The 13356-nt window shown below is 42.3% G+C and overlaps 1 protein-coding gene across 1 annotated transcript in view; it reads right to left on the bottom strand.

Moving 5' to 3' along the window:
* The window catches only part of PIGN (phosphatidylinositol glycan anchor biosynthesis class N), a 79559-nt gene that overhangs the window by 13266 nt on the left and 52937 nt on the right, over nt 1-13356 (bottom strand). Inside the window, exons 21-27 of the mRNA XM_033154430.1 lie at nt 11860-11968; nt 10058-10160; nt 8560-8662; nt 6957-7043; nt 5471-5526; nt 4570-4645; nt 3737-3810 (exon numbers count right to left, since the gene is read on the bottom strand). Coding sequence (XP_033010321.1) covers nt 3737-3810; nt 4570-4645; nt 5471-5526; nt 6957-7043; nt 8560-8662; nt 10058-10160; nt 11860-11968 — 608 coding nt within the window. The remainder of the gene's footprint in view (nt 1-3736; nt 3811-4569; nt 4646-5470; nt 5527-6956; nt 7044-8559; nt 8663-10057; nt 10161-11859; nt 11969-13356) is intronic.

A 13356-nucleotide genomic window follows, 5' to 3' on the forward strand; every position in this document is an offset into this window, starting at 1 on the left:
ATGACAAAATGTGTTACAGAGGTACAGTTCAGTTCTCCTTTCATCTGTTTTCTTGGAATTATGTGTCTTAGGTTACCAGGGATATACATATCCTGGGCTAACTAAGGAGGAGGGATCAAAATTCTATATTAAGGCAAGCTTAAAAGGAAGGCCATTTCCCTACAGTTGCTCACAGAGCGAATTATGTGGAAGCCTTTGCTATTCTATTTCACAGCAGTATTGATAAGTCACCTTTCAGGACAGAGCCTTCTCAAGGTGGCTTCTAGAAATGTAATACAACACTGAGGGCATAGTAAGTTTGAAAGAAAAAAGAAACCACGATAATTATTGAATTCTTCATTCTGTATCTTCTGCTCACGAGGAACAGAAGAGCACTGAGATTTCACCCGTGGCTGGTGGCCCTGCTAAGCTGCTCCATATTTTCAGCATGTCACAAAGAACTGCTCACACATTTTTCAAGGTTTATTCCCCTCCCCCCCCCTAGTAATAGCCCACATTTCCTCCAAGGAGCTCAAGGCTGTGTGAAATGTTTTCTCCCTCACTACCTGCCACATTTTGCGCTCGCAAAAGCCCTCCTGTGAGGTAAGAAGCGGCGTTTTCCTAATCCTTGTCCAACATTCAAATCCAGCCTTTGCCAGCCAGGTGCCTTCCAGCTGCGGTGGCTGTGGATGATAGGAACTGTAGTCCAAAAGGTCTGAAAGGAGACTGGCTGGTGAAGGTGGCTCTAGCTACTCGCCACACCTGCTGTGAAGGTGATTTCCGCAACTTTAGGGATTAGAAACCTGTATGTTGAAAGCAAAGCTCCTCTTACAAAGCTGAGTTCTGTGGCCATTACCAAATCAGTTACCGTACTTTGGGCAAAACAAAACCACATCCTGGCCGACATGATGCACTACACCAAACAAACCCAAGACATTTTATTTTATTGCTGCAGCTTTAGGCTTATATCTTTAAAAATGTGGTTGAGCTCAGCTGGAAGTCGATGCTTATAATTCCAGGTAGGTAAGTGCGTGTAATAAGGGCTGTATTAAGTTAGGAAATGAACACAGGAACCCAGCCTAATGTAGCAGATGAAATGTTAGACTTGAACTAGGATTATTTAGCTCAAAACCCCCAATAGAGCTTGTGAAACCTATTGGGTGACATTGGGATAAGTTTCTATGTCTTGGCCTAAGCTGGTCTACCTCATTATATATTTTGTGATTTTGTTCTGTGAACCGGCCTGAGACCTCCGGGTATAGGGTGGTGTATAAATTCAAACAACAACAACAAAAAATAATAATGAAGTTGTGAGGCTATGGGTATTTAGAGGAGCAGGGGGAGTCCTATCTATACTGCCCTGAGTTCCTTGGAAGATACAAATGTGATGGCAAAAAGTTAAGCAATATTAGAAATGCTTCGGAGCAACACTTTGGATTATTTTGCCTGACCTCAGGCCCTGTGTACCTGAATTCAGCCCAGATACAGAGGTCCAGCTCTGAGATTCTTCTGGCAGTTCCCTCGCTGCGAGAAGTGAAGCCTCAGTGAACCAGGCAGAGGGCCTTCTCGGTAGTGGCACCCACCCTGTGGCAACGCCCTCCCATCAGATGTCAAGGGGATGTGTAACTATATAACCTTTAGAAGATATTATGTTTTTGGATATGCTGTAAGCCGTCCAGAGATGCTGGGGAAACCCAGCCAGATGGGCAGGGTATAAATAATAAAATGATGGTGATGATGATGATGATGATCTGAAGGCAGCCCTGCATAGGGAAGCTTTTTAATGTTTTGTTATGTTTTTATATATGCTGGAAGCTGCCCAGAGTGGCTGGGGCAACCCAGTCAGAAGGGTAGAGTACAAATAATAAAATTATTATTATTATTATTGACTTTCAGATCTCTCATTTGCAACTTAAAACAGCTCTAGTGGTTCAACCTATACGCAACTGAGCCAGAGCCCTTGCAAATCCTCTCAGAAAGGACTCTTGGCTGTAGCTTCCCTACCACTCAGCGAGATAAGTTCTTGTTCACAACTCTAATATTTCCCAAGAGAACCAAGGCAGTTCTTAATGGCCTCATAAAGCTTTTCATTTTTATTTGTTCCAGGTTGATAAGGCAGCCGCTCTCTTTTGCACCCCAATAACTGAGACATCCTGCACCAAGTTCACGAATGGCTGAGTGTTGAGTTCCACTTAGCCTCGAGGCACAAGAAACTAGTTATCCAAGTCTTTAGTATACAAGATCATTTGTGTTTGGGAAAGCACATTTCAGTGAATGAAATGGACTATGAACAAGCAACGTGAAATACAGCTAAAGACTTTTTCATTATCTTTATTTTTCATTAAGTGATTGAAATATTAGGCCACATGAACACCACTCTAAATTGCTAATGACTGGCTCTGCACTGAAACAACGCTGCAAACAGCTGACCTAGTAGCAGGGAGATGGGTCATTAACTGTAATAATAATTTAATTGTAAAGAATTATAATTAGAAGTGCGCTATCAGTTACAGTGTGAAATGTCATTAAAATGTGCTATTCCATAGCAAAGAGCAAGACTATTACAGTGGCTTCTAACAAATGATTCCCCTCCGAGAAAAAAGCAGAATCTGGTCACGTGATCCAAGCGTCGGCTTGGTAAATTAATTATACCTTACAAGATCATTATAAATTTGACAAATCCAGTTCCTGCAGATTAGCTTACTAGCTTAGTTGGCTTTGCAAAGCATTTGCACAGCTGGATACCATCATGTCATTAAAATTACTGGTAAAACTTTTAACAGCGACCCCATAGAGGCAAATACATATACCCATCAACTAATAGGGCAGTCTGGAGTGGAGTCCCTAAGATGGTTGGATGGGGCTGTGTAGCCTTCTTTGGCAACTCCTGCCAAATGTACTGTTCTGCTTTCCTCTGGACCACATCAATGGGGCCAAGGGGGTGGGTGGGTCTTGTCATCTGGACAGCCCAAGACCTGCAAACACACTGCCCAGGTTCTTGTGCCCCAGGGAAGTCACTTCGGTGCTGCAAACGCAGCCGTTTGACTCCACCCCCAGAGGCACACTCCATTGTCTCTCGAGACAGACAGATGCCAACCACAAGAACAGGACGGTTGGAAGTCAACCACAGGACCTTCATCATTTATGGGTTCACATGATCAATAGCAGTGACAGCAGCAAGAACCTTCAATAAACATGGAACTATTCTTTGCTTTGCATAACCTAAGAGGTGTGCTCAGCTGTAGAATACAGAAGACAACTAGCATAATGTTGTAAAGGCAATACCAATTATGGTAGTGGACTGCAAGTATCAGATCTATAGCTCAGAGCAGGTCTTAACGTAGTATCTAAAATACAGCATCCATGGAACAGGGCTGGCCCAAGACATTTTCCAGCCTGGGAAATACAGAAGCAAATGCCCCCCAAATAAATTTTCTCTTCCCTTGTAGTAATATTACAACAACAACAACAACAACAACAACAAATTAAACTGAAAATCTGCTGTTGCTTCTTTCTGTCGAATGGCAGGGCCAGCCCTGTATATGAAATAGATGCAAACAGGTACTCAAGTCACTACCAGTTTTTTAAAAAGCTTTTTTTTTTAATAGTCGGAGATTTGATAAAGCTTGATCCCAGTGAATGAGGAATAATTGTACTCACTGCAGGGATTTACAAAGAAATAGCTGCAGAGGGTTTACGCTGTGCACCCCAATGAACCCCCAAGCAACTGCTGCTTCGGTAAAAGCGTCTACTGTACCTTTTTGATGATAGCTGCGTTGTGACTTGAACAGCTTCAAAGGCACATGACACAAGAACAAAAGGGATTACAATCTGTTGAGGACACGGAATTACATTAAGCTAATTGAAATACCGCAGAAAAAACAAAACAAAACAAAAATCCAACAGCCACAAATTAACATAGCTAGTATTCAAAGAGACAGTCAAGCACATCTTGAAGTTGGCTTTACAAAATTCATTGTTTTGAATGTAAACATTTTATCTAGTTAACAGACCTGTTGCCTTCAGTCATGGCCCTGCAGGTTCTGTGCATTGCAATCAGAATATTAATAGTCCTTGTTACAATTCTAATACAGCGGTATATATTTTAGAAATACGCTACTGTGTTATGCCAGGGCTCTTCAAATTATTCTACCTTCACGGAACACTTCCCATATAAATTTGCCTGCTGAGGAACTTCTGGGGCACGTTCTCGACTTCATATTGCCGAGAAAGATTGCCAGCATTTTGTCTGCCTTTTACTGCTCTTCTCAGCGAGGAAACTTTGGCAGCTTCCAATGTCGCCATCCCCTGCAATAGTTAGAAAACAGCTAGGTGTTTTCACTTTCTGAGCCATTTTCTCTAGGACTGATACAATTCACTCATTTGTTCGTTCCTCCAGAATCCAGACAGTGTTTCTCCCAATCTGCTGAATCTCTGTTTTTCTCCAAATGTAATTGCTGGTTTGCAGTGATGTTTGGCATTTCCAGTGCACAACCTTTGCAAGCCTGGTGCCCTCCAGAAGTTTTGGGCTGCAACTCCCACGTGCCGCTAAATCTCATCACATCATTCCCTAAAGGTGCGACTACTAACCTTCCACAACAGCAAGGCTCCCATCAGGAAAGGGCTGAACACAGTCAAGAAGCAATGGACTGAAGTTGGATCAAAACTAGAGACCGAGAATGAAACCAAAACAAACATTATTTATTTTCTGCAAGTAATATGTTCTACTAAGAAACAGGAGTTTTCCCACCCCCCTACAATCAACATTTGAATCATCATGCAAAGACCTTTCAAGTCACACGGCTTCTAGTTTTATAGGCTGCCTCTAGTTTTTTACATTACAAGCAAACAGTTCTTGGATGCTACTTATTGCTATAAAGTTCTGTTTCTGCAGCACCTTTTGTTTTACGAAATGTTTGCCACCCTCCGTTTGCTTTCACAACAGGTCAGTACTTGGACAGACAATGAGTTCTTTTAAACAAGCTGCCAAGAGTAAAAAAATACCCTACTGCTCTCTTGGTACTTGCACAGCAACTTTCTGTTGTTGCTTCATGAAGAATATCTCATGAGATACCCTTGTTCTGGTGACCTTTCCACTGGATTGCTGCAATGCACCTGCATGTCAGACTGCCCTTGAAGATGATCCAGAAGCTTCAGCCAGGTGCAGAATGCAGATGCTGGGGATGTTAAGTGGTTCAACATGCTAGACTCACGAGGAGCTGGATCTTAAGGAGCTGCACTAGCTACCAATATGTTGCTGTACCAGATTCAAGGCACTTGTGGAGTCCTTTGCAACTTGGGAACTAGATATCTGAAGTAGAGTTTCCCTCTGTATCAGGCTACTCATGTGTTAAGATGTGACAGGACGGCGCTACTTGACTGCCAAGAGAAATCCATTATGTAGCGACATAGGACAGGGCCTTATCTGCTGTGGCACCCCACTTATGGAATCCCCCTTCCAACTTCTCTAGACATAGTTCACAATAGTTACCTGTTCACAGAAGCTATGTTTCCAGTACCGAAAAAGGCTGTCACTTGGAAGAAAACCTGGGTAGGGCTAAGGAAAACACAACATGTTCCATATTGAGCAAAATTAATGGATAGATTAAATATAATCGTCAGCCCATCATCCAGGAGGACAAAGCCCATGTATGTAATAGCCAATTTTATACAGCAACATCTGCTCATTCCTTTTTTCCATCTTACATTGTGTTAGAGTCACATGGTTTTTAAAATGTCAGGTGAACGGTAGCTGGGTAACCAAATTATTCTTAAAGCATAACTGTTCTGATCGATCAGTTTCCATTGTCCAATAGGAAAAGTAAGAAAAGGGGTATGATTACTCAAATTTCCACAGGGTGAAAGCAGGTCCCATTTGTCTGTTCAACAAGACCTTGTAAGGTTCAGCATTCAGGTAACAACCAAAAACTCTACCTGTAGGTGATGTGTACTAAAGCAAATTAAGGGAAACAGGAGTCAGAAAGAGCTTTGCTGCCTTCTCCTAAATCCCAAGCCTCAGTTTTTAGATATAAAAATGTCAAGTATATACCATCCCTGCAAAGCTTTGAAATTGTCCCCCCACTCCATATATTAATGTAACTTTCTCACTGTTAGGAAAGCATAACTGCATGGGTAGGCAAACTAAGACCTGGGGGCCAGATCCGTCCCAATCGCCTTCTAAATCCAGCCCATGAATGGTCCAGGAATCAGCGTGTTTTTACATGAGTAGAATGTGTCCTTTAAAAAAAAATAATCATCTCTGGGTTATTTGTGGGGCCTGCCTGGTGTTTTAACATGAGTAAAATGTGCCCTTTTATTTAAAACGAATCTCTGGGTTATTTGTGGGGCATAGGAATTCGTTCATTATTATTTTTTCAAAATATAGTCCGCTGTCCGCCCCAAGGTCTGAGTAGACCCCTGCTGAAAAAGTTTGCTGACCCCTGCATAATAGCAAATAAAGAAATCCAAAGCATGTACTTCTCAGAAGTGTTTAACGGCCCAATGATATAGTGAACAAGACTCTTCTTCTGAGATTCATACCTACAATTTCTGTGTAAGACAAGAGAGAGACGAAAAGCACAAAACCACAAAAGTGCCAGTATGCTAAATATATGCAGTACGAATCAACTCGTGGAAAATCAGGTTAACTAAAGGCCAACTCACAAGTCCTAACTGGGAAGCTTCATAACTAAACTTTTCTGGAAATCGTTTTGGATTATTTTAATTTTAAAAACTGGGCACAGTATATAGGCTCAATGCACCAACAACAGCATTGCTACATAAACTACCATTCCTCATGTATGCCTCCTGTCCCATTGACAAGCACTTTGCTTGTAAAATTACCCACTAGCAACTCCGAGCCAGGCCCATCCTAAGAAATCAAGATTTTGCTTTTTTTAAAAAATAATGAAAATTAAAATTAAAAGCCAACCCATTGCATAGAAACCAGGCCTTCACTCAATGAAGAAAAAGGATACGAAGAAAAAAGATCGCCGGACGTCATCCAAATGAAGTTGTCGGAACTGTGTTAGATCATTAGTGTATGAAAAGCTGAGAGCAGCAAGCTGTAAAGAGAGAAGAGAAATCAATGCCACGATGTCAGCTGGTATCCTGTTGATATTAAAGGTATATTTTCTGGGGAGCAAATGAGAATTTAAAGAGTTATTCCTTCAGAGGAGCCCGTGTCTGTTGCTACGAAAGCATCTTCCCCAACAGTTTTATTATACTTTAATGACTCCCAATAAAGTTATCGTTCAAGCAGGATGATCAAGTGGAAATGCTTCTGCTGCCTTAGGTAAGGAAATAACTCCCCGAACTTTCCATTTGCTCTCTTATTTCTTCCTCCTTTTCCCCAAACGTCCTGGAAGGGGACATATTTTCATAATTCAAAAAAAAAGGGTGATTTTGCAGCTGAAGCATTCTCCTCTAGTGAGCTACAGCGGGAAGCAACGGAGGTGCCGTATTCACGACTGCCGGTTAATTCCTTCCCTCTGGTGCAGTGTTGATTTACGTGGATTGACAGCACAGCACCTAATAACTTCTTATTTCCATTGCTCGCACATTAGAGCACTCAACTGGATAATAGCACTCAGCCAGGTTACTGCAGAGCAAACTGAGCTAGCTCCAGAGAGAGTAAGCATGGTTTTTGGTTTCTGTCATTCTCCTAGGTGCTAGTTCAGTTGTGGGGAACCTTTGGCCCTCCTGATATTGCTTTAAAAAATTCAAAAAGTGGCAATAAAATACATTTTCAATGAATATATTCCCTCCACAGACACCTCTGTGATGGTGCTGCCATTAAAATATCCTGTTATGGTCTCCCTTTTTTCCTCTTTTATTGAAGAAGAACAGATATTGCTGAACCACAACTCCCATCATGCTTGCTGGGGCTGATGGGAGTTGTAGTTCAGCAACAACAGGAGGACCAAAGGCTCTCTACACCTGCTCTAGTTTCTTGTTGTAGCTGCTAGGGACTTCGCGCCCGTGGGCTACATTGAGTTTTATGGGCTCTGCCTGTGCTGTCTTCACCCCCGCAGCCAACCTGAATGCTACATGATCACAGCCTAAAACGAGCATAGGCAAACTCGGCCCTCCAGATGTTTTGGGACTACAACTCCCATCATCCCTAGCTAACAGGACCAAGCATCATCCCTAGCTAACAGGACCAGTGGGCAGGGGTGATGGGAGTTGTAGTCCCAAAACATCTGGAGGGCCGAGTTTGCCTATGCCTGGCCTAAAAGATGGGTTTAAAATCACTGGGCCTTTCCCACTTCAACCCATCAATTTTAAACATATGGTAAGATTTGGGAATTTATGGATTTCAGTTTGCATCTGGCCTAGTGGAAATGGCTGCTGGTACTTGGGATTTTGCATCAACACTCCCTGGTCCATGACCCTTTTGGGCCACCCTAGCTGAGGAAAAGAGGATCATTTTCTTTTATTTGAGAATAATAATCCCTAGCCAAATAATGCCTAGACAATACACACACACACACACACCAGAAGCAATAAAGTCTAATCAAAGTTAATGCCCAGTAACTAAATGTCTAAGTGGTATTTACCTACGGTGAAAATAAGGGTTACCTTTGGCTTTGGTGAAATGCTGTAACGTTGTACTGCTTCTTGTTCCATATTTATCCACACAAACATCAACAAAGCCAACGCCAGGGGGAAAAGTGCTTCATATCTACATCAAAATACATTTGAAATTTAAAAAAGCAACCAAGGCATTGGATTATTTTTCCTCCACCACCCTTCCATAACAAATACTACTAGGTCGGGTGTTTGTGTGTGGTAGGACGCTGGTTTGGCAACTTGTTCAACAACTGTGTTGGCCACAGTCAAGTTGAGCTCTCCATATTCACGTTACTTGCACATTGTTCCGATTAATACAGAAAATGCCAAACAGTTGGAAGAAATATCGCCCTTACTTGGCAATTCTCTCCTAATTTGAAATTGTTACCTTCAAGTCAGGTTCTAGTAAACTGGCAAGTACTATTTATCAGCCTCAGAAATTTATCATCACCTTAGAAATTGGCTGTTTTGTTTGAGCTACGTTTTTTGGATGTGGCAAAATTATTTTTAGGGAGAAGTAAACCAAGATGGCCACATTTCGTTGTTCTCAGAAAGCCTGGTTCTGGTATGCTTAAAATATTCAAACTGGTTACTCCCATCATAGGTGACTGCTTTCTTTTCCACTACAGGGAGCCAGCTTCATAGTGGTCAAAAGATGAAAACACACACACACACTATTACAGAGTGAACAGATTGTTCCTTCAGCAGCCCTTTTTGAGAGCTACTGTATTAAAATGCTATACAAAAGAAAGGGCATTGATTGCAGCTTGCTAAAAATATAAACTTCAGTGTGACATTCCATGCAACTCTATTATTACATTTGAAATACTAGGGAAAACTTTTTTTGTTTTTTTACATTTGGAATCACCGCCCCTTTCTTTTAGTAGTAATATTTCAACCACCCCCCAAGATGCTTTATTTAAAAGCATAGGTTTAAAAGTAATCAGTGGGGGCAGGGATTTCATCTCTTCAGATTTCTGTGTCAAATTCACAAATTTTGGATTGAATTGTTGTTTATCTCCAAATGCTGTTGGAGATCATAAGAACTGAAAACTGAACGATTCAAACACTTGCTTTTATTTGATCCTCCTGTGCTGATTATTCCTTCCTCTTTTTTGCTTTTTGGTTTCTACTGTATTTTGAAATCATTGTGTGTGTGTGTGTGTGTGTGTGTGTGTGTGTGTGTTAGCTACCATACGTATTCTCATGAATCAATGCAATCAAAGGAGCTACAGAAAAAAGTTTCAGAGTGTCGTACAAAACATTGACTAAATGTCTACCCCACGACGTCGGCAATGAGATTTTAAACACACGCAGCATCTGGAACTTTGCGTCTTATTGGTTAAATGCAATGGAAGAATGACAAAGAATCTGGCCAAATGAAAATACATGACTTTAAAATTGCTTAGTCAAGAGAAAAGCTAAATATATATATATATATATATATATATATATATATATATATATATATGCTGGAATTTCATTTATAAAGTAGAGAGAGAATTACCCTGTACTAAGCAGAAGGTATGTTGACATCAGGGAAAGAAATATGCTCAGCAACCTCGGGAAGAGAAATGTGGGGCTTAGCAGTGGCACTACCAAGGACGAAGCTGCAATAAACACAATATCATCTGTCAACACCAACATATTTGAATACCCCCCTCAATGACTCTCAAAGCTTGGGAGCAATATATGACTTGTGTAGTTTGCATTCACTTTCCTGGAAGCTAGGGTGCAAGAAAATGGTCTCTTTCCTCACTCTTCGAATTGAATGCAGTGGAATATTCACCACACACCAAAACAAAACAAAAAGACCATCTGCTACAACAGTTCCGAGTTTACCCCGTGAAAAGAGGTGGCCAAGTTTGGATAAATCTTTTTTCATGGGATTCTGCGGCACTCATCCAATAGCCTTATATTACCAGGCTCATTCGTGCTTATTTGGACAATCAAAGTATAAGCATGCCCGAGTTGTTTCTCTTGAAGGAATACTTTGGTGCTGGAATGACTATGTATATATGAACGGGGCCCAAGCTTGAATGTAGAGAGAAACAGCTTGAAAGGTAAAGGACCCTTGGACGGTTAAGTCCAGTCAAAGGCGACTATAGGGTGTGGCGCTCATCTCGCTTTCAGGCCGAGGGAGCTGGCGTTTGTCCACAGACAGCTTTCCGGGTCATGTGGCCAGCATGACTAAACCGCTTCTGGTGCAATGGAACACCGTGACAAAAACCAGAGCGCACGGAAACGCTGTTTACCTTCCCGCCACAGTGGTACCTATTTATATACTTGCAATGGCGTGCTTTCGAACTGCTAGGTTGTAGGGAGAAACAGCTTGAAAGGACCTAGAACAGAGCCTTCCAAACTTTTCATACTGGTGACACACTTTTTAGACATGCATCATTTCGCGACACAGCAATTCAGTTTTACTAGCAAACCGGAGGTTAAACTAACCCTTTTCCAGCCCCGGGAGGAGCGCAGGGAGCATTTGCACAACACACCTACACACAGCAGCCGACACACTTATGTTTCGTGACGCACAGTTTGGAAAGCTCTGCCCTAGAGGCTGGAAGAAGCCTGCCTTATCGTGAGAGGCACTGAGCAAAATATCAACTGGAAGAAGAGAACAAAAAGCATTCCTCCAGTTTTCGCAGCATCAACACTATGCATCTGAACTCCACAATAGTTAATGATGCATCTCATTAATGCCAGGCTGAGCTATTAATCTCAAAACGCTAGTCCGCTTCTAAATCAATATCGCTCATGTGAGCTTGAAGAGGGGGCTGATATTCTCTTTTTCTTTTTTGCAGGATGATGTTTATGGATACTTCTATTTATGTATAATCACAGAACATTACCTTTCTGAGACCAGCTGCTGAGAGTCAAGGACATGTCCCTTCATGTTACACTCCACAGAGCCTAGGGCTTGCTGATCAGAAGGTTGGCGGTTTGAATCCCTGCGACGGGGTGAGCTCCCGTTGCTCGGTCCCTGCTCCTGCCAACCTAGCAGTTTGAAAGCACGAAGTGCAAGTAGATAAATAGGTACCGCTCCGGTGGGAAGGTAAACAGTGTTTCCATGGGCTGCTCTGGTTCGCCAAAAGCGGCTTAGTTATGCTGGCCACATGACCCAGAAGCTGTATGCCAGCTCCCTCATCCAGTAAAGCGAGATGAGCGCCACAACCCCAGAGTCGTCCGCGATTGGACCTAATGGTCAGGGGTCCCTTTACCTTTACCTATACATGTCTTTACCTGAAAGACTGAGTCTTTGCCTGCCGGACTAGGATAATCTCAGTTAAGAAAAGTAGTGCTTACCTAATGTTGTCCAGCTAATAATTTGATTTGTTGTAGGCAGTCCTTGTTTGCTGTGAAGACTGCTGCGAGTACTGTTCACGATGTAAGTAGACAGTGCCAGACTGAGCAACTAATAAAAGAAAGGAAAGGGAGCAATTAATCTGAGTGGTTCCACTATTCTGCAAAGACGTCCAAACTTAAGAATTCTAAGGTCTCAAATATAAAATAAATGTTCATAAATGTACAAAGCAAACACATACATAAGTATATGAACCATGTGTCTGAAATAGTATGGGAGAGCAATCCTGAAGCCATTTTGACTCTCCTAATGACCTCAAATATTCCTCTGCAGTATGGGAGGCAAATGGGAAAAGACTTCCCATTATCTTTTTGCTTACAAATCCTGTCTTTAGGGCGTATTTGTGTATGAATAGGGTGAGCCTGTGACCTGAATTCAGGAACTAAAGTATTAACAATCACAAGAGAATGGCCAGGCAGCCCAGGTAATGCAATCAGAGTCCATTATCAGGTATCCTGGCAGGCAGGATTTCTGCTGTAGACTGCCTCCATGTATAATGTTTTGGGGTGGTGGTCTTGGGCTACAAGGTGGGAAATTTCAGAAGTCTATATAAGGGCTTATGCACCATTGTTCAGGGCTCTCCCTCCTGCTTGTGGTGAGTGGGGACCCTGTTGCAACAGTTTTCCTTTAATAAAGATCAGGCCTACTAGCCGCTTTGCTTCTCAATATACTCTGGTTGGCCTCTGTTATTTTCTCCTTCCGATAGGGAAGCCACTTAGGGACTCTATATGGGCTCTGGAATACGCCATAAGGGAAAGGGAGCATTTTTTCTTATAACAAAGGTATAACACAGATTTTCCCCCAATCAAACCAAAACCGACAAAAAGAAAGGAAACGGAAGCAGATTTGACACTTTTAGCTAGAAAAAGCACTCGTGTTTAAAGGGCAAGTTCTCCCATTGTGCTCATGTGTTTAAATGGCTGGGGTTCCCAATGCCCCCATGAATAACGAAATAGGACGCATTGCCATTGTGTGTATATTATGGGGAACTCTGGTCCTGTAAATGAGCATGTACAACCGACAGCTTCACATAGATATTTGTCACTGAAATGCACAGCAGGATTCAAGATGTGATGCGTGAATCTGCACTTGCCCTACGTGACTTAAGTTCTTGATCCGAGTAGTGCAGATACGACTGGCTACGCCATTGAACCAGTAGGGGGGGGAAATAGCCTCGACCAGTATGAAAGAGCAGTGGGACACATGTGCGCCATCACAACAGCTTTGCAGCACGCTGGCTCCTAGAAGGACATATTTTTTGCATCACCTGCTCCCTTAGGGGATAGGATAATAGCCCAGTGGGGGAGCACATGGTTTGCATCCAAAAGGTCTCATCCCTAACACCTGCAACTAAAAAAAAAGATAAGGTAGCAGGTGATGGCAAAGACCAGAGTCCCTCAAGGTCTCTGCACTGGCTCCATGATCTGGAATAATTCAGC

This window comes from Lacerta agilis, chromosome 7 (assembly GCF_009819535.1).
Source record: "Lacerta agilis isolate rLacAgi1 chromosome 7, rLacAgi1.pri, whole genome shotgun sequence".
Lineage (NCBI taxonomy): Eukaryota > Metazoa > Chordata > Lepidosauria > Squamata > Lacertidae > Lacerta > Lacerta agilis.